This window comes from Sardina pilchardus, chromosome 1, assembly GCF_963854185.1.
Source record: "Sardina pilchardus chromosome 1, fSarPil1.1, whole genome shotgun sequence".
NCBI lineage: Eukaryota > Metazoa > Chordata > Actinopteri > Clupeiformes > Clupeidae > Sardina > Sardina pilchardus.
This window is the reverse complement of record NC_084994.1, coordinates 47,372,682-47,397,410: the sequence shown is the minus strand read 5'-3', so window position 1 is coordinate 47,397,410 and position 24,729 is coordinate 47,372,682. Positions and strand designations below refer to the sequence as shown.

At 46.9% G+C, this 24,729-nt stretch overlaps 1 protein-coding gene across 4 annotated transcripts; it reads right to left on the bottom strand.

Annotated features, from left to right (window-relative positions):
- Positions 1-163: 163 nt before the first annotated feature.
- LOC134093557 (transcription activator BRG1) lies at positions 164-24,173 on the bottom strand. 4 transcript variants are annotated; one of them, XM_062546685.1, is made up of 35 exons: positions 24,002-24,173; positions 22,910-23,106; positions 22,658-22,790; positions 22,030-22,488; positions 21,406-21,501; positions 20,779-21,040; positions 19,961-20,087; positions 19,406-19,579; positions 18,508-18,681; positions 17,807-17,980; positions 16,903-16,950; positions 16,449-16,579; positions 15,668-15,722; positions 15,145-15,257; positions 14,528-14,675; positions 13,824-13,987; positions 13,305-13,371; positions 12,894-13,004; positions 11,762-12,004; positions 11,268-11,381; positions 10,372-10,479; positions 9,705-9,791; positions 9,490-9,536; positions 9,222-9,388; positions 8,743-8,906; positions 8,128-8,355; positions 7,997-8,041; positions 6,487-6,564; positions 5,939-6,157; positions 4,249-4,556; positions 3,738-3,846; positions 2,927-3,028; positions 2,428-2,557; positions 1,869-2,011; positions 164-1,554 (listed from the first exon to the last, which is right to left on the bottom strand). In XM_062546685.1, exons 2-35 carry the CDS (start codon positions 23,096-23,098, stop codon positions 1,522-1,524), a joined length of 4,950 nt encoding a protein of 1,649 aa, XP_062402669.1. In that variant the 5' UTR covers positions 23,099-23,106; positions 24,002-24,173; the 3' UTR covers positions 164-1,521. The 4 variants fall into 4 exon arrangements, with proteins under 4 accessions (XP_062402669.1, XP_062402651.1, XP_062402677.1 ...); XM_062546667.1 differs by having other exon boundaries at positions 16,449-16,613; positions 16,904-16,950; XM_062546693.1 differs by lacking the exon at positions 7,997-8,041.
- Between the last annotated feature and the right edge of the window lie 556 nt (positions 24,174-24,729).

Below are 24,729 nucleotides of genomic sequence, written 5' to 3'. Positions count from 1 at the left end.
CACCTATGAGCTGTACAGGAAAAGAGAGTCCAGGCAGTGAACGTTGTACCGTAAGTCACTCTGGATAAGGATGTTTACTAAACAACTACATGTAACCTAAACAACAGAAGAAAAAACAATAAAAGTTTTTTTTATTATTATTAATTTGACAATCAAACAGGGAAACACTGTCATTACGTTTTATTGCAGGTCTTAAACTTCTTGTGACATTGGTTACAACACAGGATATAAATGATCTTAAGAAATGACCCCTGGGGGGTTGCTAGCATCTAAGCATCTCTAATAAAAACATAGACACACATACCCACCCACCCACACACACACCCACACACACACACACACACACACACACACGCATACACACATGCCGCGGAAACAAAGGGGACATCACACAAAGCTACTGAGCTGATTCTGGGGTGCACTGAGGGTAAGCGGAGGGTTGAAAAAGGGCGATGCGGTACCACCTCACTGGGGAGTGCTCCTATGTCTACACTAGGGTTTCTGTACAAACATCTACATCCGTGCGCCTCTTTTGTCTAACTAAAAACACAACAGTCACTTGAGTTACAGTTTGGCTTGGTTACCACTCGAGGAGGAGTCTCCAGCAGGGGATTTGGGTGGGAAACGTGTAATGTGGAAGAGCTGCTCTCTCTCTCTCTCTCTATCCGAAACGCCACTCGGGAGAAAACCCAATATTGACAGTCTTAAAAACCAATATGGATGCTCTGAATCGATCGGAGGTCGCTCGGATGCCTTGAGAGCACCACCTCAATTCGCCCCAACGTCACTTAGCATCGAAGCAAAGGCGAAACGTCAGCACGTTTGTATTTTTACATTCTCAGATCCTCAGCAGCTTGCCGTAATGTGCTTGACTTGTTTAATGAGAGAAAAGGACAAGAATCAGTCCGTTTTCAATTGGAGGCAGTAGAGCTGCAGAAATCGCTGACATTTGGTGGTTTAAACAGTCTCCGTTTAGTTTTTTCGTTTTTTTTAATGGTCTCTGAGCGCAGGATGAGGTGTTAAAGTTAAAGCTACACTTGAAGTGCTAGAGAGCAGCTAAATGATATATGCACACTATGACAGGCTCACGTGGCCTGAGCCGTCCCATTCTCTGTACACCATCTATTCCCTTAGTTTCCACAGTGTCTGGGACAGACCCTTAGCACCTCACCTCACCTCAACAACTACCAACATCCAGTTCCCACCTGTTCTCTCGAAGAGAAACCTGCACGAGGTGACCATTGGACCACACATCTCTATCTTTCGTGGGTGTGTGTGTGTGTCTGTGTGTGTGTGATGTCCCTTTCCCTTTCCCATCAGAATCCTCTGCTTGAGTCTCACTCTGCGAGTGACACAGAAAAGAAAACGAACACAGCTGATGATTTAGTCTGGGTTTGACGGTGCCACGTGCCACTACCTCTGTCCTCCTGTCTGTCTCTCCTGTCTTGTCCTGTCTTGTCTGTCTGTCTGTCTGTCTGTCTGTCTTGTCTGTCTGTCTCTGGGGAGAACTGCTGTGGCATCTCAGTCCTCTTCACTGGCAGCAGCAGAGGGCTCCTGGAACAACGACAACGACAACAACAATTCATTTGGGTGGTTTGAATTAGTGCTTCATCATGCATGTGTGTGTGTGACGTGTGTGTTCAAAAGGGAAATATTGCAAATCCCAGTACCAATTGTTCTCCAATTGTTCAGTTCATGAACTTGACTCATCAGATTGTCAGCCCATGTCAGATTTTTTTTGTATGGGTGTGTATGCCATGTGAGTGTGTGTGTAAAAATGCAGGGGGGGGGGGGGGGGTTTGTACGCGTGTGTGAGTGTATGTGTGTGTGTGTATGTGTGTGTGTGTGTTTGCACGTGTGAGTCTCACCTCCTCCTGCTCCTCCTCAGTGTCGTCGTCACTCACTACGGGTTTGGCCCGGGTGCGGCCGCCCCGCCTGCGACTCTTCTCTCTCTCTGCAGGCTTCTCCTTCTCCTTACGGCCCAGCTTGATCTTCACCTTCACCGAGCGCACTGACACACACACACACACACAGACACACACACACACACACACACACACATATGCATGCACACACACACACGCATGTGCACACACACACACACACACACACATATATACATGCATGTACGCACGTGCATGTACACACATACACACACACGCACATGCAAGTGCACACACACACACACACACACACACACACACACACACACACAATATATCTACATGTGTACATACTGTATATGCACAAGATGAGCCAAAACAAACAGCGCAAAACACACTAAGAGGCCCAACAGCACTGGTTCCCATAGACGCCAACACAAACACTGTGGGGTCTATGATGTGGTATGATAAACTAGGGCACGTAATGTAAATAACAGCTGTGTGATGCGCTGTGCTAACAGTGCTGGGTGGACTCTGGACTCACCCTCCGACTCGGAGCCTTCCTCGGCCTCCACCTCCTCCTCGCTCTCCTCCCCCTCCCGCTCCTCCTCCTTCTCGATCTTCTGCCGCAGGCTGGTGAACACAGACTGCAGGACTATGGAGTCTTCGTATATCTGCTCACACACACACACACACGCACACGCACACACGCGCACATGTAAAGGCCACGTACACAGTTTGCCCTGCCCTGAAAGTCAGGCCATGGTGTATCCAGATGTAGTGTATCCAGTGAATTTGCGTATGCGTGTGTGTGTGTGTGTGTGTTTGCACGTTGACAGACCCACATTGGTGGATCATGCCTTAGCAATGTTCTGCATCTGTAACATTTATGTCCTTTTGTACATTTATTATGAATTGCTGACATTAATAAAGTAGTTCAAATGTGTGTATGTGTGTGTGTGTGTGTGTGTGTGTGTGTGTGTGTGTGTGTGTGTGTGTGTGTGTGTGTGTGTGTGTGTGTGTGTGCGTGTGTGAGCCCTTACCAGAGAGCCCTCCAGATTGTAGGTCTGGGCGTTCTCACACAGCAGCATCACGTCTCTCTCCAGGTCGTTGAGGCTGCGGTACCTGTGACTGCGGATCCTCTCCTGTGGAGCACAGGTGACACCAGACAAGAGGAGACACGTCAAGTCAAACCATCAGCTTTCACATGCTGGCAAGACATAACACAGAACAGGCTACACTTCTGCCTGATTGGTTGTTAGGCAAATTAAGCGTACATGCTTAATAAAAATGAGACAAGAGCTAGTGATCAAAGTTTACAATTGTATAGCATCTTTCCCAAGAGGGAGAATAGCACAACACAAGGGTCGAAGCTAACTCCGAGGAGCTTCACAATGTTTCACAAGCACTGATAAAGGGGAGGTTGCACCCAATTCGTGGTTTTGTTCTACATTACTGATCTACATTCAAGCTATTTTGTTTACTAATCCACCCCAGCCCCAGGGCCATAGTTGTCTCCCCTGTTCAGCCGTGTCGCTCCCATCTTGGCTCATCAGGCTGCTTCAGAACAAGCACAAGTAGGGCAGAGTGGCAGGTGTCGCGACTATGCGTGTCTACGTTTACAAATAAGAGTGAGGTGCATAGCGCTCTTGCAACACACATAGAACAATATCAGAGTTCAATCTATTGCAAAACAGCATAACGTATTCACGTATGTATTCACGGCCGTACAGTGTAGACCTCATAAAAGGTCATTTTTCTGTTGCGACATGCGACTGGTTTCGCCGTGGAGAGTCACATACTGAATGTGTGTGCATGTGTGTGTGTGTGCGTGTGTGTGTGTGTGTGTGTGACCTTGATCTTTCTGAAGTCCATGGGCTTCTGGATGAGCTCGTAGTACTCAGGCAGCTCCTTCCGGGAGGGCAGCTGGATAAACGCCTCGCTCAGCTGACGGCCATTACTGCTGTAGGACCACAGCCAAAGGCAAAACAACAACAACAACAAAACATTAATAAAGAAATCATAAACATGAAATATAAAACAACCACCACAAAGAGAGAACATGACCATCATTATTAAATAATAACCAATATAATATTTAAAGAGGACCCACTGATGACAATATCTCATACTAAAGGAACGTGTTTTTGTTTTGCTGTTCTATGAGCTCTTAAAGAGGTCCTGTGTGTTTCAGAGGAGATGGTTTGCAGATGTTCTGCAAGAACCACTAAAGAAGCGTCCGTGATCTTTGGCTCCCTTTCCCAACGCTCCCCCCTCATGTAGAAACTCGTACGGCGAACACGAGTGAACACGGGGGAGTCTGTGGCTCGCGTGTTCTTGACGCTCTTGACGTTCTTCTCCTCACCTGTCTTTGTACTTGATGATGGCCTCCACGATCTTCTTCATCTTCTTGGTGAGGGTGGGGGGGTTGGGCGAGATCTTCTCGGAGGGGGGCCTCCCTCGTCTCCTCTGCCTCTTGCCCTCGTCGTCCCTGTCCCGCTCCCGCTCCCTCTCCCGCTCCCTGTCCCTGCCCCGCTCCCTCCCGCCGCCTCGTCCGCCCCCCGACGTGGACGGGCCCGGCGTGTCCAGGTCGCGCTCCCGTCGCCTCTTGCGGGTGGCCTTCTTGTGCCGCACCTCCTCCTCGGCCTCGTCCAGCGTGTCGCCCTCTATGGCCTTGGAGGGGGAATCACACCAAGAGACCAAACCATGTCAGCCCCTTAGACACGTCACACCAAAACAAGACAAAACCGCTCAGAGACAACATAAGAGTAAAACAATCGTCAGTCAGTCTGCCCTAAATACTTCATTTAATGATTTATGATCAGAAAATGTTCCATGTCTAATGTAAAACAAATGTAGGAGTACCGTAATCACAAAAACCTAACCTGCCTACTAAAAGGACACAATAAAAACGTGTAGGTCTTGTCTTATGAAGGAAGGCATCTTATTAAACCACATACATACAACACACTGCCTACCAACCTCTCAAGCATCAGTATGCCACTGCCCCACACACACAGCACTAAATCATGTACATACATACATACATACAGTACACCATTGTTATCCCCCCCTCCCCTTTTATACTGTCCCACCACTACTCCACCCAAGACATCACACATGCCTGCCCTTAGGATTCCCCTGCCCCTCACACACACAGACACACACACACACACACACACAATTACAGGCTCCCTTTACTAGCACGACCCCAGGCAGTTGGGTTGGCCCCTTGAGCCGTGGATCTGCCCATGGTTTCTTCCTGGACAAGGGAGTTTTTCCTTGCCCCTGTTGCCCCCCCCCCCACACACACACACACACATACATCATTCACCCCCTGCAGCTCTTACTCTTAACCCCCCCCCCCCGATGCACTTTAATGCTTTAATGCTTTTTGCACTTATTCTGCCCCTCCCTACTACAGCTACGGTATTCATGGGTTTCATCAGGTCCCTTTCCACAGGTGGGTTAATCAAGCACCATGCAGTCTGCATTCATAATCAAGGTGCTTGATTTTATACACCTGTGGAAAGGGACCGGATGAAACCCATGAATATGACAGCTATGGTATTCTCCCTTGAGAAACAACGGTATTTTCTCGGTATTTTCTCCCGTGGTTGAGCTGACATTTCTGTTGTCACAGGATGACAGTGTGAGGCCAGTGACGTCATTAACATTCCTAGTCATAAATACTAACATGTGATGAAGCCCTAGTTTCAGGGGCAGTGTCTTCCGAAAAAAACACTCTGCTGACTGTATCTCTAGATAACAGCCATGAATTGAGCTCATTGTCTCCAGGCTGACGTGTTTGCAAACCAAAAGCGCACCAAAAGAGCAAACAGCGGTTAAATATTAACTGGCTGCAATTCCCCTTTTTTCAGACTTTCAGTTTTTGTTTTAGTTTTTCATGCAAAAAAAAAAAAAAAAAACGTGCTTGGACCAAATTCTCTTAAACTTGAACCAAAGTCAGTTCACTCTGTCATTCACTTAGCCAATAATCAACTCAGCTGGTGTTAATCATGAACTCAGTGACCTCTAGTGGGTTGACCCCTGACCTTCAGCCACTGCTTCTCGGAGAGCGTGTCACTGTAGTCCACCTCCCTGCGCTGGCGTGAGCCGCGGCCGAACATCTTCTCCTCCTCCTCCTCGTTGGTGAGGCGCTCCACCTCGGCGTCGTCCTTCAGGATCCAGCCGGGCAGCTCGTCCTCCTCCATCAGGCGCGGCTTGCGCTTGGGGTTCCGCGCCTCCTCCCGCCGCCGGTCCAGATCCATCCTCTAGAGGAGCGGGGGGGGGGGGGGGGGGCACACAACATGGAGGGAGGTGTGGAGTTAGTGTAAGGTACTGAGTGAGAGAAAATGAGGGAAAGATGAAGAGAGAAAAAGAGCGAGAGAGAGCATGGATAGTCAGACAATATAACAGAGAAAGATGGAGTTATGTCTTAATATCAAATACTGTAAATCAACTAAAATGTATTGTGGGGTCTTCATTAGTATGACAGTTTTTATTATAATTTTTTAAAATCTATTTGTATTCTATTTGTCACATGCAGTTTCAAGAGGTTATGAGCGGGTCTTAGACAGAGGGAGAGGAAAAAGACAGTAACCATGAAATGGTCAAACTCGTCTTCACTCCTGGCGATCATCTGGTTGAGGGTCTCATCATCAGGGACTTCGTCTTCCTCCTGGTCACGGAGGAGCGGACACACACACAGACTTAACCCACTCAGTAGTGCATGTGAGCCACATGTTACACCACAGCATGAAACATAATGTCAACAGCAAGACGATATTGCCCAAAGCGTTACACCAGTTGTGGCGGTTAAACCATTTCTATTGGAGCTTGTAGTGTGCGGATCTTTACTTTGTTCATCTAGAACAAGACATGAACACAGAGCAAAACGATATTCTTATATTGCGTAGCCCTGTCTGTTGCCCCTTTCAATCTCTTGAAACTGACCACATTAACAATGGGATGTCTCAAAATTGTCTTCAGCTGAACAAAAGAAAAAAGAGGAAAGACCAAACGTTGCCACTCTCCTTGACACAAAAGGTCTTAAAGCAACTGGCACTGTTAAAATTCTTAGTGTCTTAGACATTTTTTTCAAAGCCACAATAACTAAATCAGCTATTTACAACTGCAAAAACATTGGCAAACATAAAGGTCTTATATCAAAACATGATTTAGAAAAAATCATTCATGCATTTATCTCCAGCAGGGTTACTGACTGCAATAGTGTTGTCAGAGGTCTTCTTAAAAGCTTCAAGTGATACAAAATGCACATGCTAGGGTTCTCACGAAAACTAAAAGAACTGATCACATTACATCAACACTTAAATCCCTGCACTTACTACCAGTGAGTCACAGAATTGACTTTGAAGCACCACTGCTTGTTTCTAAACCAAATGACACTAAATGGAACAGGACCTGATAGCCTATCAGAGATGCTTCAGCAGTACACACCTTCCAGGCCTCTCTTTCAGGCCTTCAAGAACTTCTAGACGACATCAGAAATGCCAAACTGTAACTGTAGCCAGTTTCAACTCTAGACATTTTTTTCATATACAGTAGATCTCCATTTCTCCAGGTCACCAAGTACTGTCGGTACGAAAAAAAAACAAAAAAAAACAGAAAACAATCGGTGTTACTTAGCTCGATTTGCTCATGCCCCCAGAGTGTAGCACCGTAGCTGCCTGGAAACTCAATCTCAACAACTTAGCAACTAGCAAGGCAGGTAAAACCCATTGTTTTTTGTTTTTTTCTCGTACCGACAGTACTCAGGGTCACAAGAAATTAATTGACTGTATATGTAAAAAAAATCGCCGGATTTCCGGCCAATTTAAGACCAAATTGTTCTCAGATGCTTTCTGCTTAATAAAATGCACTTCCTGTTAATTAGATGCCATCTTTTAATGTTTTTTCAATGACTCCACTTTGTCCTTTATGATTTTAAATTATTCTATCTCATTTACTTTACTTTTAAACTACTGTATTTACATCTGTTGCCCTTGTACGCATTTATTTACTATTATTCTATTCTTTTGTTTATGTAAAAAAAATGACAAATGAAAATAAATTACCCCTGTGTATGAGATGTGCTATTTAAATAAACTTGCCTTGCCTTGCCTTGCCCTGCCTATATTCTGGGTATGATAGAAGAACTGGGAAAAGAGAAGTGGAGGAGAAGGGGTTAACAAGATTTTTTTTGTACCGTCACACCCCTAGGGTATTTAAATGACCGGCAGACCTCGTCCTGCTCCTCGTGCTCCAGGATGGCCTGCAGGAAGGCGCGGCGCTCGTGGCTGGACGACTTCTGGTCGAACATGCCGGCCTCGATGACCTTCTGGTCCACGTTGAGCTTGTACTTGGCGGCGGCCAGGATCTTCTCCTCCACGCTGTTGACCGTGCAGAGGCGCAGCACGCGCACCTCGTTCTGCTGCCCGATGCGGTGGGCGCGGTCCTGGGCCTGCAGGTCCTGGGGGCGGAGGGGGAGCGGGAGAGGAGAGCAGGTGTGAGTGAGGAAACATCTCATCCAGAATGGGACAGCACAGCATAATCCAAACACAGAACGATAACGATGAAAATAGTTGATTCGATTTCAGTGAAAGACAATAGGATTGTGTGCTGCTTAACCTCTGTAAACGATGCCATAGGAGTAATGTAAATATTTTTAAATATTGTAAATATGGCACAGAGCCCAACTCCTGTTGACCCACATATACTAGGAAAGACCAAGTGTAAAGAAAAGTTCACAGGATGTGAGAATACCTGCATGTCCTTTTCCAAAAAAAACAAAAACAAAATGGCAACTGTCGGTGGAGTGTGGGTTGCGACCGGAGACTTGTGGAAGCGCTACTGGTACCTGGTGTGGGTTCCAGTCGCTGTCGAAGATGACCACAGTGTCGGCCGACTGCAGGTTGAGGCCCAGGCCCCCGGCCCTGGTGCTGAGCAGGAAGACAAAGTAGTCGGAGGCGGGGTCGTTAAAGGTCTTCAGCAGCATGCCGCGATCCTCCGCCTTAGTGGTGCCTGCAAACGGAGAGTGCTCATTGGTCAGGACAGAGTGGGGAGGTGGGAAATAGATATTTGAAAGCGGTAGTTATTTCGAGCAGGACCAATAGAAATTGAGGATGGCTTGAGAGAATCGACGGAGCATGGAGATGCATGAGCCTCTTTTGTACAGAAGCTAACCACCAATAAGCACCACCAAGAACAATGGCTGGAGATGTCGTGAAGGCATGAGAAGAGAAGCAAAGAAGAGAGAAGAGAAGAGAGAGAGAGAGAGAGAGAGAGAAAGAACGACAGAGCAAGGGGAAGAGAAACCAGTGGATCCCCTTCCCTCACCATCCAGACGCAGATACTTGAAATTGCGATAGGCAAAGTAGTCCTCCATGATGTTCATGAGGGAGGTCATCTGGCAGAAGAGCAGCACCTTGTGGTTGGTGACCCGCAGCTTGGGCAGGATGCGGTCCAGCAGCTCAAACTTCCCCGAAGCGCGATACAGGTCGGGGCTGGACAGAGGGGATGGTCAGAGCATGTTAATACTGTTTGTTAATACTTAAGTAGGCATTCTGGGAAATGTAGTTTGTGGTGAATAGCAAAACATGCTTACCCTTGAACAAAGCCACCAGAGAAGCCCAGATGCTCAGAGAAGGATTCCTGCAGAAACGCAGATCTTCCATATTATTATGGATCATTTTTATGAATGAAGCAGTGAAACATACGCTCAATGTTATAGTAACTATGTGTATGTTCTTTGGTGTTTCCCAATGCACATATGTTAACAGTGATTTGGTCTAACTCTTCACAGAGTGCGCAACACTGCACCTCGATCTGCTGGAACATGTAGGGGTGGTTGCAGATCTTCCTCAGCTGCACAATGGTGTTCATCAGAGCCTTGGTGCCTCCTCTGCCCTGTTACACAACGGAGCCATTGCAGATTTATGAGACTCGTGCAGAAACACCACAGTTCCAAGAAGACATGAAAGGCTCTTATTATCCGGAGAGAAGAAATACTATTTTCTGAGGAAATTCAGCGTGTGCCTTCCCGTCGTCCATTAATTCTGTTTAACAGAACACCTCGGGCGGTGGTTATATTTAACTAGGTTACTAAACCCACACACTTATGATGGTTAAGGACATGAGAATGGGGATTTCAGTTATTATAGCATTTCCTTATGTGGTTCATATGTTGGTTACAGTCGCCACACACACACGTACGCACAAACGTGCACACACACACGTACACACAAACGTGCGCACACACACACACACACACACACACACACACACACACACACACACACACACACACACACACACACACTCACATACAGGACATCAGGTTCCATTGTTGGCACAGATCATCATATTCTGGATGACACACAAAGCAGGCAAACAAACAAACAAACAGCAAACGCAAAATAACAAACAAAAACACACACACACACTTCCTACATCAACCAGAGGTCACTGCCACCTCTGTCCACCTCACCTTCTTGTCTTTCTCAGAGCCGTCGGTCAGCAGGACTCCTTTGGCCTGCATGTGTCGGTACAGCACCCTCTGCAGGGCGGACATGTCACACTTGACCACATACTCCACCTGGTGGCCAGCAGAGGGACAACAGTCAGGAGGCAGTGAGAGATGACCAACATCTAGAAACTAGCCGTAATGTATGCGTGAATCAGTATTGGCCTTGTTATTACCATTGATTTAAAAAATGCACATTGGCAACAAGCCAACTGTAAAACACGACCGCAACAACAAAAATGTGCTTCACAGAATAGAAGGCTTTGTAAACATTTTTAACATGTAACCTCAAAATTGTGTAAGCAGAAGCAATCGAGTAGTATTGGTGCTGCTTATATCAGTAAGAGTTTTCCAAACTAATCAGATATAAGTGCTGATAAAATGATCTCAGCTGATGCAAACACATAACATTACATTTGTGCAAGCAGAAGCCCTTAAAGGAGAAATCCACAACTGCTGTGAAAAATGGCCAGATTTCTCCTTTAACCTAAACTGGAGTTGCTAATAGATTTCTGAAGTTCGCCTACAAAAAAGAACCAAAGCTGCCATCTTTGCCCATATAAGGAGATCCGGGTGTTAACTGAGGCTACTGTACCTATGGCAAGTTGCATTGCAAGTTAGCTCTGGGGCAGCAAAAATCTTGCTCAAAAAAAAGTTTGCTGACTTAACGTACCGAATCACAAGGCAGAATTCTTCATCCCCACAAGAGTTTAACAGGTGCGATAATTCAATATCCCCATGTTAGATACCGGATCTCAAAGATGGCAGCTTTTTTGTAGGCAAACTTCAGAGGTCTATATCAGCTAGAATCCTCTCTGCTGGTGCATGATGGGATCCCAGTCCCCCAGCTCTCTGTGCACCTTCTCAGGAAGCTGAGCTTCCACTTCCTTCTTCAGCCTTCTCAGCAGGAAGGGGCGGAGCACCTTGTGCAGACGCCGGATGATGAGAATGGTCTCCTCCTCGTTCAGGTCCACCTGGGGGGAAAAGAAAGGATATGACGTCACTTGATGTCCGAGCACGAGGTCTGCCCTCCCAACCCCCGAAAGTATGTTTTTTTTTTCCACCTGCTCACTCACTCCAAGAACTCCGTCTACCTGAGATCTCTCCATCTTTCCTCCACTGGATGATCTCAGGCTTCACCCTCTCCATCCTCCTCCTCCTCCTCCTCCTCCATCCTCTCTTAAACCATCCACCTCGCCACACATCCATCAAGCCCACTTATCCTCATGCCATCCACCACCACCACCACCACCACCACACTCGGCAGCAGCACCACCACCACCACCACAGCCTCTGGTCTTTCACACAGCAGCGCTCACAACGGGGGACGGGGACGGGGACTCGGTGGTCAGACCTTCTCTCCGGTCATGGCGAAGGGCGCGTTGAACCACTGCTCGAAGGTGCTGCAGCTCTTGAAGATGGTGGGCAGCAGGAAGTTGAGCAGCGCCCAGAGCTCGGGCAGCTTGTTCTGCAGCGGCGTGCCCGTCAGGAGGACTCGGCGCGGGGCCAGGTAGTGCGTGTTGAGCACCTGCGTCAGCTTGCAGTGGTGGTTCTTCATGCGGTGGCCCTCGTCCACGATCATGTACTTCCAGCGGATCTGTGTTCCACGCACGCGCACACACACACACACACACACACACACACACGTGCAAACAAACACACGCACGCACACACATACACACACACACACACACACACACACACACACACACACACACACACATACATACACACACACACACACACACACACACACACACACACTCACAGACAGGACATCAGGTTCCATTGTTGGCACAGATCATCATATTCTGGATGACACACAAAGCAGGCAAAGAAACAAACAAACAAACAGCAAACGCAAAATAACAAACAAAAACACATAGAAAGGGAGGGAGTCCCTGACCGCAAGAGCCTGATGCCCCCATGGGCCCATGTTCCGGCCCTGGACGGTGTGTGTGCACCTACCTGGACACTGTCAGAAGCCAGAGCGCAAATGAATACATGAGTGCCTAGCAGATTCAAGGGACAATGGACCGCGCGCCGCGCACCGCTCAACTATATCCAACGCACCTACGAAAGAGCACTGAGATGCAATAGAGGGGACTTTAGGACCCTGGGGGGGTTTGGAACAAAGGTTGGAGAGAGTTGATGCATGACAGAAAACTTGATGATGATGATGAGGGAAGAGCCTATGAGTTGAAGAAGTATGTTGCTACAGGGAAGGCGTTGCTATATAGAACTGAACTGAATTTAATCTAATTTAACTTAATGAAAGACTAATGGGATATTTATGGTCATATCTGACTGAGCAAACAAGAAACAAAACAACAACAAAAAACAACACTCAACAACAAACTCACTACTGTGTATTGTGCATGCTCTGTATGACAGAGTGCTGCAGCATGTGTATGTGAGGGTTTGCTTGTGCGGGGGAGTGTGTGTACATGTACAGTATGTGTATGTGTATGGTGTTAGTTCAGTACCTTGGCCAGAACTTGCTTGTCTTTGATAATGTACTCATAGGTGGTTAACAGCACATTAAACTTGCCACTGCGCAGCTGAGGGACAAATGCTCTCCGTGCAGTACGAGACCCCTAAAAGAGAGAGAGAGAGAGAGAGAGAGAGAGAGAGGGAGGGAGGAAAAGAGAGCAACAAAATGCATAAATACATAAAAGAGAGAGAGACACATTCAGAGAGAGAGAGAGAGAGAAAGAAAGAGAGAGAGAGAGAAGGAAAGAGAGAGAGAGAGGGGGGGGGTTTGCTTTGCATACCCCAGAGAGCAACTAAATACATAAATGTAGATTTTTGTTTGTCTAGTTCATAAAACATTCTTACAAAACAGCTTTATTGTTCTTGTCTGAAAAGAAAGACCAAATTGTTGCACTGTTGCTCACCTTGTAAGAGACCTTCACCACAGATGGAGCCCACTTGTCAAATTCATACACCCAGTTGGAGAGCGTCCTGCCGACCAAAACACACAGCACCTTGACTACCCCCCTGTGGCACTTAGTGGAAGTGCAGCAACAATGACTCAAACGTGATACATACAGACGGCATCTCGTCATAATCGTGGTTACCGCCCCCAGTTACCGTGGTTACCATGGCTGAAACACCCCCGAGGGGGAAAACATTTGTGTTCTGCTAGCGAGTTAGCCCAATTGACTTTCATGTGTGATGTTAGCATGTTTTCCCCCACAGAGGGGGCGTCAACCTTCTAACCGTCTGTATCTATGTGTAGAAAGTTCCACCACATGTCAACTAAAGCCTAAGATTCCCCTTTAAAGAAACAACTAATTTATACTCTGCATATGGAGTATTTGATATACATTTCATATTTGATACTCTACTGTTGGAGTAACTGGAAGGTGAAGGGTGCAGGGGTGGCTCCAAAAGGCCCAGGCTGTGTTACTCACGAGAGGGGCACTATGATGAGGAAGGGGCCGTTGAGGCGCTTGCACTCCATGAGGTAGGTGATGAGGGCGATGGTCTGGATGGTCTTGCCCAGGCCCATCTCGTCAGCCAGGATGCCGTTCAGGTTGTTGTTGTACAGAGACACCAGCCACTCCAGACCCTGGATCTGTACAGGGCGAGGAGGAGGAGGGGGAGGAGGAAGATCAGAATTGCTACGATTTGTTCACTTTTCTCTATTGCATTCTTGAAGCGCCAACGTAAAACTTGACAATATAACACCAATGTGTGCATGGGGATACAGAGAGTGAGATCTGTATTTGGAGCTCTGATGCCATCACTATAAAGGTGATGACATCAAATGTTTTTGTTGCCTAGTGTGCAATGTGTGGGTGATGATGACCATTTTTAAACTTGCAATTCAATTCATGGTGTGATCAAAACCAAATTGGCTTCATGCAGACACTGAGGAGTCAGTAAAAAACTATTTTATACAACAAACGAATCTAGATGCAAGGTCAATCATTTCATAAACGAAACACCAAAAAGACGCATGTTTTCTCATCACACTATAAACAATATCCTAGATGTTACTGTGACTAAGCAATATTAGAGACAGTGACCGCAGATCTAAAAGGAAATGCAGGTCATATAGAACCATTTCCGATCGTGGACCGCAGCTGATTAGAGAGTGCACTGGAGGGGTCACCTGGTAGTGCTTGAGCTGCCCGTTGACCAGCAGAGAGGACTGCTTGTCCACCTTCTCTGTGACGGCGTGGGCCACGGCATAGTAGGACTGCAGGCCGCGCGCAAAGGCTGCACTGCCATACTCATCATCCACATCCTGCTTAGCCTCCCTTTGGTGTGAGGAACACACACACACACACACACACACACACACACACAGGAAACACACAGCACACACAAGCACATAATTAAGTATACATTAGCACACACACGCACACACATAAGGAACACACACACACACACACACACACACACACACACACACACACACACACACACACACACACACACACACACACACACACACACACACACACACACACACACACACACACACACACACACACACACACACACACACACACACACACACACACAGATATATACAATGATTAAAACACCGCCTCCAGTAGTTGAGGCTGCTGCAGTGCCACAGAGTTTCACTATGCTTTCACTGTGACCTGATTTCACTGTGACTGGTCATGACCAAAACTAGCTTGGACTGTATGCACCAGTTCAGATCCATGCTTGCTGGCCTGAGTCTAGTCAGCGTTTGTAAAGACCCCTCGTGTCCCTTACTCGATGATGTTTTGGACGTCCACCTCAGACACGTCTTCGCAGTCGGGGTCAGTGATCTTCTTCTTGTCGTCCGCAGTAGCCTGGGAGGACTGAGGCTGCTCGTCGTCTTCCTCCTATGCGCAAACAAACAACAACGACAACAAAACCACAAGCCAGTGGTTACAGTCACCTCAGACATCACACGTAAACACATTACACACATTTATAAGTCATTTGGGGTTAACACATGTTAACGACTGTTCTGTCAGGGTCACTGTTTGCATAGCAAGCCAGTCACTGACATCTCTTTTGAAACATTACTATTGAAAACAAAACCCAATACAATACAGCTAAAACAGAAACTAGAGCTTTCCACTGATTACTTTGCAATTATAATTATTATTACACAATTACTAAATTGTTGGAGCCACTAGCCTTCAGTGTGCTCTCATCTAGAAATAAACAGGCTTGTGGAAAGATTATTATTATGGAAATCCATCAGGCATTTGACACAGCAGCCATAATGAGAAAAAGGATGTCATACCTCCTCTCCATCAGAGCCAGAGTCCTCACTGTCTGACCTGGGTGCCACTTCATAGCTGATACAGAGAGAGAGAGAGAGAGAGAGAGGTGTGTTAAGACACACAGAAATTCAGAGATTGGCACCAGCTCACAAACTGGAAATCTTCTAGTCTGTCTTTATGTCTCCACGATCCCAGTTTGAGCACCAGCTCTCCTTCTGTCTCCCACAGTCTCACAGTCCCTTTGAGAACTCACTCATTCACTCACCCACTCATTCACTCACTCATTCACTCATCCACTCACTCACCCACTCATTCACCCACTCATCCACTCATTCACCCACTCACTCATTCACTCACTCACCCAATCATTCACCCAGTCATTCACTGACCTAGTCACTCAAACACTGACTCACTCGCCCACCAAGTCATTCACTCACCCACTCATCCACTCACTTATTTACTCACCCACTTATCCACTCATTCACTCACTCACCCACTCATTCACTCAATGATTCACTCACCCACTGACTCACTTAGTCACCCATTCACTCACTCACTTACTAACTCACTCACCCACTCATTCAATCACTCACCCATTCACTAACTCACCCATTCACTCACTCACATACTAATTCACCCACCCACTCATTCACTCACTCACCCATTCACTAACTCACCCATTCACTCACTCACCCATTCACTCACTCACATACTAACTCACCCACCCACTCACTCACTAAGTCACCCATTCACTCACCCACTCATTCACTCACCCACTCACTCACCCACTCACTCACTCACCCTGGGTTCATCTCCAGCCAGGTCTCCAGCTGCCCAGCCTTGGGGGCCTCCCCGCCAGTCAGGATATTCCCGCTGTCCACGTGGATCACCTTCACCGGCAGGTCGCTCATCTGGCTGGTCTCATCCAGTGGCTGCAGGGAACCGGGGACAGAGGGACAGGGAACCAAGAGAACCACAAGAAATATATCGGTAAATACACTCAGTCTGAGAAAGTCAGTAGTCAGCAGTAGCACTCTTTTTGTGAAGGCATCTCTGAGTAGTCTTTTCTTTCTATTAACCTGTGTGTTGCACTGCTCAGTCAGGTGAAGGACAGAAAAGGCATTTTGAAAGACTGATATCATGAGGAGATGAGTCATGAGGAAAGGTTCTCTTGGACTTCAGCTCTCCTGTGCTGAATGGCCGGTGTGTAGGCCATGTTCCGTGTTCTATGTTCTGTGTTCTGCGTTCCACTCACCTCTCCATCAGGCCCCACTCCTGGCTGCCCCTCAGCGTTCTCCACCTTCTGTCAGACGAGAAACAGACACCACCTTTAACCTCGTCTCAACCAGGTTAACAGACACCACCTTTAACCTCGTCTCAACCAGGTTAACAGACACCACCTTTAACCTCGTCTCAACCAGGTTAACAGACACCACCTTTAACCTCGTCTCAACCAGGTTAACAGACACCACCTTTAACCTCGTCACAACTAGGGCTGCAACAATTAATCTATTAGATATTCAATAAATCGGCAACTATTTTGGTAATCGCCATTCAGTTCTGTCATTAAATCTGTGAGTAATTGTTTTAGGGAAAATACCTCAAAATTCTTAATATAAACTTTAATATGTTCTGCTTCATTTACTCCTCTGACATTAAACTAATTATTGTGGCATGTGGACTAAACAAGGCATTTCAGGACAAAAGATTTGGGGGACACTAATGGACATTTTTTCACCATTTTTAGGCATTTTATCTATTAAGCAACTAATCAATTAAAACTAAAAAAGAAAATAATCAACAGATTAATCGACTATAAATTTAATTAGTTCGTTGCTTCCCTAATCTCAACTCTAGCATGACCCATAGAAACACTGATGACCACAGTGCATTCCACTCTTTATTATGGCCTACTGTCCAAAGTCTGCAATGGAGCATCAACATGGTCATCAACATGACAGAGCACATGCTACTGTACATCACCTATCTGGACTTGGAGTGACCAGGTATGCGGTCATCGAATGTATTTGCTTTCCTGTGTCAGAACTCAGAAGAGCAATCTTTGCTGAAACACATGGTCAACTTTCTTCCAAAAGTGTGAGTCACTCCTCTGAGTTGCCTAGCTGAGCTGTTTATCCTTTGTGTCTTTTTCTACTCACCGTCTTCTTCTTCTTCTTCTTCTTCTTCTTGCCCTTGAGGGCCTGCACGGCTTTGTGGGCACGGACCAACTCGGTGAGGTTGGCCACGTATTCGTCTGTTTGCTGCAGCAGGTAGGCCAGCCGCTTGTCCTTCTTCTGGTCGATGAGCTTACGGTAGCCCTCCTCATCCTCAGCCTGGGTGAAGCACACAACAGGTGAGTATTCTCACTCTCTCAAGCTCAAACTCAAAACAAGCAGACTAACAGGCTTAGCTGCTAATAAACTATGACTCTACCAATGGCCTGTTTGATGTGGCTTTGCATGTGTGGGTGTGTGTGTGTATGTGTGTGTGTATGTGTATGTGTACTGTATGTGTATGTGTATGTGTATGTGTATGTGTATGTGTGTGTGTGTGTGTGCGTGTGCGTGTGCGTGTGCGTATGAGGGTGTGTGTTAGTGGGGGCGATCTGTAAAAGCCCAACTATCTGATTGTGTGTGTGTGTGTGTGTATGAGGGTGTGTGTTAATGGGGGCGATCTGTAAAAGGCCAATTATCTGATTGTGTGTGTGCATGTGTGTGTGTGTGTGTGTGTGTGTGTGTGTGTGTGTGTGTGTGTGTGTGTGTGTGTGTGTGTGTGTGTGTGTGTGTGTGTGTGTGTGTGTGTGTGTGTGTGTGTGTGTGTGTGTGTGTGTGTGTGTGTGTGTGTGTGTGTGTGTGCTCACCATCAGTCTCCTCATTCTCTCCTTCTCGATGCGCTCGTTCTCCTTCTTCTGCTCGCGCTCCGTGTTGGCGTGGTAGGTGGCCACGGCCTTGGTCAGCTTCTGGATCTTGCCCGTGATGGAGCGGTGGTACTCCTTAAAGTCCTTGGCATGCTGCAGGATACTGTTCAGATACTCCTGTGTAGACAGAACCAAACACATCCCACATCACCACTCTAATGCAGCGGAACTCAGGCAGTATAGTCTGTGAGTTCATCTTCACACCTCATTAGCTGAAAATACTACTGTAACCGAAAGAATAAACTTATTAACACACAAAGTTAAAGAAAACTTGGGGTTATTGCCAGAAATCTAGAGAGCATTTGAGCAAAGTGCCTCTAAGGTTCTGTACGTTTTCACAAAGTATATCATGAAGCTTGAATTACCAATATTTTATCAGTTCTACGCAAAAATCTAACAGAAATCTGCATAATATATATAACATACTGCACAAGTTAAAGCAGTGGTCAGTGATTGCGCTGATGTAAAACAGTGGTATAATTATAAAGCAGTGGTCAGTGGTTGTGCTGATATAAAACAGTGGTATAATTATAAAGCAGTGGTCAGTGGTTGTGCTGATATAAAACAGTGGTATAACATAAAGCAGTGGTCAGTGATTGCGCTGATATAAAACAGTGGTATAACATAAAGCAGTGGTCAGTGGTTGTGCTGATATAAAACAGTGGTATAACATAAAGCAGTGGTCAGTGATTGCGCTGATGTAAAACAGTGGTATAATATAAAGCAGTGGTCAGTGGTTGCGCTGATATAAAACAGTGGTATAACATAAAGCAGTGGTCAGTGGTTGCGCTGATGTAAAACAGTGGTATAATATAAAGCAGTGGTCAGTGGTTGCGCTGACCTGGTGTTTCTGGCGGCGTTTGCGCTCCCTCTCGATCTTCTGCTGCTTCTCCAGCTTCTCGGTGATGCGGGCCTCGCGCAGGGACTGCTTCTTGCTGCGCTTATAGGCCCGCGCGTCCAGCGCCGTCTCCAGGGCCGTGTCACGCCGCATGCACACCACCACCTCCTGCCTCAGCTGGGGGGAGAGGGGGAGAGAGGGAGAGAGGGAGAGAGGGAGAGAGGGGGAGAGAGAGAGAGAGAGAGAGGGAGAGAGAGGGAGAGGGAGGGAGAGAGAAGGAGAGGGAGCGAGAGGGATACAGAGAGGGAGAGAGAAAGAGATATGGATGAAAATTATAATGTAAAGATGTGCTAATTCAATAAAGTAAATGTAGTTAAATAAAGTTATAGTTACAGTTTTATTCATTTATTTAGTGAAAAAGAACATACTTGATAAATGATGATTTTTTTTATTAAATAGAATTATAGTTAATGATTGATTGATTGATTGATTGATTGATTGATTGATTGATTGATTGATTGATGTATTGATTGCCCATGTCAGGTGTGAGAAGCGTACCTGTCTCTGGAAATTGAGGAGGCGCAGAGCTTTGAGCTCTATGGTGGCTTTGGTGCGCAGGTCCCCAGCCAGGGAACCGGGGAGGTTCTCCAGCTCCTGGATCCGATGTGTGATGCGAGCCTCCAGTCTGAGAGAGAGAGAGACAGAGAGAGAGAGAGAGAGAGAGAGAGCACAGAGAGAATGCTCAGAGACTGTTCAACTAAGACAGAGCGTGTTTAACAATGCCCTGAGGCATAGCACTTTGATGGAAGTTGAACTAAACTAAACCAAACTAAACTAAACTAAACTAAACGCTCCAAGGGAACATTAACTCTAAAGAAATGATACACTACAACATTACACCATTGTCCCATAACATAAAGCTTTAAACTGCTGTCTCTATCTATAATTGTATAGTGTTTTTAGGCTCTGTTCTCTATAATGTGTGTTCCTTCCAGCACTACCTGTAAGTAATCATATAGTGTTTTTAGGCCTATTCTCTATAGCATGACGTTCCTTACAGCACTACCTGTGATCTTGTAGTGTTTTTAGGCCCCTGTTCTCTATAGCATGTGTTCCTTACAGCACTACCTGTGATCTTGTAGTGTTTTTAGGCCCCTGTTCTCTATAGCATGTGTTCCTTACAGCACTACCTGTGATCTTGTAGTGTTTTTAGGCCCCTGTTGTCTATAGCATGTGTTCCTTAGAGCACTACCTGTGATCTTGTAGTGTTTTTAGGCCCCTGTTCTCTATAGCATGTGTTCCTTAGAGCACTACCTGTGATCTTGTAGTGTTTTTAGGCCCCTGTTCTCTATAGCATGTGTTCCTTACAGCACTACCTGTACTCTCTCTCCTGCAGGATGTCCACTGGGTCCAGGCCGCAGGGCTTCTGTATGGGCGTGATGCGGATCTGCTTCTGGTGCATGGACACCTGCATGGGCGTGGGCTGGGACGGCTGCCCGGGCATCTGGGTCTGGGGGGGCATGACGGGGGAGGCGGCCGAGGGCACGGAGGGGGGCGTGGGGGAGGGTCTGCCCGTGGGCTGCGGGGGGATCAGCTTCTGGGAGGCGTTGGAGGGCGTGGCAGCATTAACCATGGGACCTGTGGCAACAGGGTAAGGTAAGGTCAAAGATTAGTTTAAAAAACACCTTTAAAAAAAACAACAACTTCAGATTCTAAATGCAACACACATCCTTAGTATTGCAACCTTCTGCAACCAATTACGCAGCAAGTTTGACAATTTCAGGTGTTGGTGTTCAAGTTGAAAGTTAAATTCAAAGTTAAATTCAAGTTCAAGTTAAAGTCGTATCTGTCGCATACACAATTACTAATTTAATGAGCAGTGAAATCCTTACATTCCTATCCGGCTGTACACAATTTGAGACCACAAAACAAACCCCATGTACCACCACATATCACACACACACACACACACTGTGTATTCTGTACTGCGGTGTGTAACTCACCCTCGGGCCAGTTTTTTGGGGGTCCGCTGGGGGGCTGGCCCTGCATGTTAGCAACCCCAGAGGGACCCGGCGGGGGCATGTTGGGCCCAACCATCCCTTCAACAAATCAGTGCACGTCACATCAATTTATTGAGCTCTACTTTTAGGAACTGTCATTTTCCTGGAGAACTGTAAACTTGATGAAATTAGTTGAAAAACAAACTGTTTTGAGTCTCCATTTAGGACACTAATAACATTGGGAAATCTTACACTGTAGCATCTAGTGCGTAGAATACAAGCAAGAACATGTTCTTCCTGGTCATAGCAAATTAGATTGTGTGAAATCTTAACAGATAGACTGTCCTACAGTTAGGCTATCACTTATGAGTCAGAGAAGTTAGTCTATCAGATAGTTCTTCTGGAACAACTGCAAATTAAAAACAATTCTTGGAAACTTGGGAATAATTCCTACTATGACATTGACTGAACTATGAAACACACACTACCATAAACTCCAGAATGACAGATCTCCAAAAGAAAGGTTGATGGCATACATACATACTATGCATTGCTACTCTGCTACTCTCTCAGACTAGCAGTCACTTGCACTTGTGCTTTGGGGTCAGTCCTGGCTGTTCCTCTCACCGTGAGCTCTGCTGAACCCCGTGCCCATGGACCCCGGGCCTGTGGGCGCCCCGGCGCAGGGCGGGATGCTGGGCATGGTCTGCTGCTGCATGCCAGGCATGGGCTGCTTGCCCTGCACCGCCATCTGCAGGTGGTCGGGCAGGGGCTGCCCGCGGGCCAGGATCTTGTAGGCCATGATCTGGGCCCGCAGCTGATGCAGCTGGTTCTGGTTGAAGGGGGTGGGTCCGCACGGGCCGTCCGGTCCCCCGCCGACGCCGCTGGGGCCGGCCATGGACACCACGGAGCGGCCCGGCTGGCTCATGGGCATCTGGGACTCGGGCGTTTCCATGGCGGCGGAACCGGCCCCGGAGGAGGAAGAGGAGGAAGAGGACGAGGAGGGCAGGAGAGGACCTGAAGGAGGACCGCTGCCGGATACCGGACTAGAGCCGTGCTCTGAGCCACTCATGTGAGACGGATAACCTACAGTGACAGACAAAGAACCATGAAGAGCTTGAAAGGTTCTACTGATACAAACACACCAGAACAAACATACCAGTCTGGTATTGAGCAGGTTCAGACTGTTTCAGATTGTGCAGCGCAGTGCAATAGATGCAACAGATAGACCCCGTTCACACCCATGTCTGTGTACCTTGGGAGTGTTGGTCCATGGGGCTTGGAGGAGGCCCCATACCCCCATGGGCTCCAGGCCTCATGGACATCCCCTTCATCTGGCCGAAGCGAGGATCCTCAGCCATGTTCTTCTCCAGCGGACCCTCCCCAGGCTGCAAAGACACAACCCAAACCACACCACACCACGGCCAGTCTCAAATCTACTGATGCATAACAGAGTTAAAGAGGGTCAGTCAGGGAGTGGCTTTCCGGACTAGCGCTGGCATCTTACTTTGTGGAGCTGGTGCATGTTCTCCTGGGTGAAGCCCGGCGGGCCCGAGGGTGGGATGGTGTGGGCCGAGGAGGTGGGCGGTCCCGGGCTGCGGCCCATCATGCTGTGGGTGGAGCCGGGGGACTGCCCTGGACCCGGAGAAGGGCCCGGCCTGGGCGTTCCTCCCTCTGGAGGATCTGGAGTGGACATCCCTTTCCCTGGGGGAAAAAAAGGAAAATAAAACCCCTCTTCATCAAGCCGTGTCGGAGGAAATGTGTTGTGTCAGGCATATCCACTATCGTCTTATTATGATCTCAGCATTACTGTCCTCAAACCGTCTAAAGCCATAACTGGCTCCTTAAAACAGCACTGAGTCAGTTTAGCAACTACATTTGTGGTAAAAAGAATAATAATAATGATGATAATTTATTCAAGGCTTTCAGGCATCCTAAATGGATTGAAGTTTTTTTAGATGGTCATGGCCATGGGTATGCTTGAGTGTCAAGTTCATTGTGGCTGAATCTGGACAAGTACTGGGAAATGCTAGAAAATAACGCATTCCTCTTTACGTAGCCTATGATATTAAGATCTGTGCACAGGGCATAGAACGGACATGAATCCGATATTTAAAAGGCCCACATCTGACCACAAAACGACTGTCTACTGAAAAGGAGGGACACAGGACTCAGGAAAACGCATTCGAGAAGGAGGCCATTTTATAAAACCAGCAAAGTAGGCTATACCGTGAAAAGCAGTAAGAGAAATGTCCAGCCAACTGCGTCACACAGGCAAGTTGCCTTGCACCGGGGTTCTATTAATTAGGCAATCATCACAGAAGACGATTATAATTGCCTGCCATGTATTCTAGCCATCAACTCACTTTGCGCTCCCTCCCACCGCCCCCATAGGCGCAACACGACTGCCTCTGCGTAAAAAAGAGAACTTGTAAGATCCTAGCCGTACGACCAAAGAAGCATTAATGAAATCGCTAATATTGCTTTTCAAAGCAGCACAACGAGAGATGTTCAGCAATCTCCAAATGCAAATTCAGCAAGGACATGGCGGCGTTTGATCAAAGCTGGGAATGCTATTTTGGTGCAGCAACTGACTTACCAGCAATAAGCCAAGTCGTGGCGATGTATGCTGCTCAGTATCTTAATTTTGTTGAATAAATGCAGCAGCCATTTTTATGGACACATTAACTGTTCTGCAGCCTTGAGGCAGGCAGTAAAGGCTAGCCTACTCAGGTTTCTTTCTTCGCTCAAGCCTGCATCAGTCTATGGAACGTCCGTGTGGACAAAAGAGATTCTGAATTCAGCTCAGACTACTGTAGCAGCCGATGAGGAATTCCACAGGCACTGTAGTCTGCGCTTTACTGTAGCATCCCCAAATCGAACAGTAAACCAGTGCGTTGATGGTCGCATCGCATCCAAGGTTAGGCTACAATTCAGCACAGGACGACTCGGCAAAATTACCATTGTAAACATGGCGCTACGAACACTTAACTTTTTAATGAAGATGCAAAGTCCCACGACCTAATAAAAAAGTGAGAATGACAGGTATTTGGGCTATTTGGGTATTTGAGTTCATATTGATCTTTGGGGATGAAGCCTACAGGCTTCTCTTATTTTTCTTCCAAAAAACATTTTACCTATGCATGCATGACCAGAGCGAGTATTGATGCACAGCAGCTTTTGATCAGATCAAAACATTAACTCAATCAGTGCCTTTTGGTCCGTGTAACGCTTGTCAGTTTATCTATCCAAAACCTAAAAATCGGAATTGGAAAATGTTTTTCGATTTCCTACATTGTGGGTTTTTTTTCGCCAGGTAAATACGTC

Coding starts and splice junctions, on each gene's coding strand:
- LOC134093557 (XM_062546667.1), bottom strand. CDS start 23,098: ATGTCCACTCCAGATCCTCCAGAGGGAGGAACGCCCAGGCCGGGCCCT. Junction 22,489..22,657: donor CATGGACCAACACTCCCAAG/GTACACAGACAT, acceptor CTGTCACTGTAG/GTTATCCGTCTCACATGAGT. Junction 3,847..4,248: donor ATCATCAAGTACAAAGACAG/GTGAGGAGAAGA, acceptor GTGGTCCTACAG/CAGTAATGGCCGTCAGCTGA.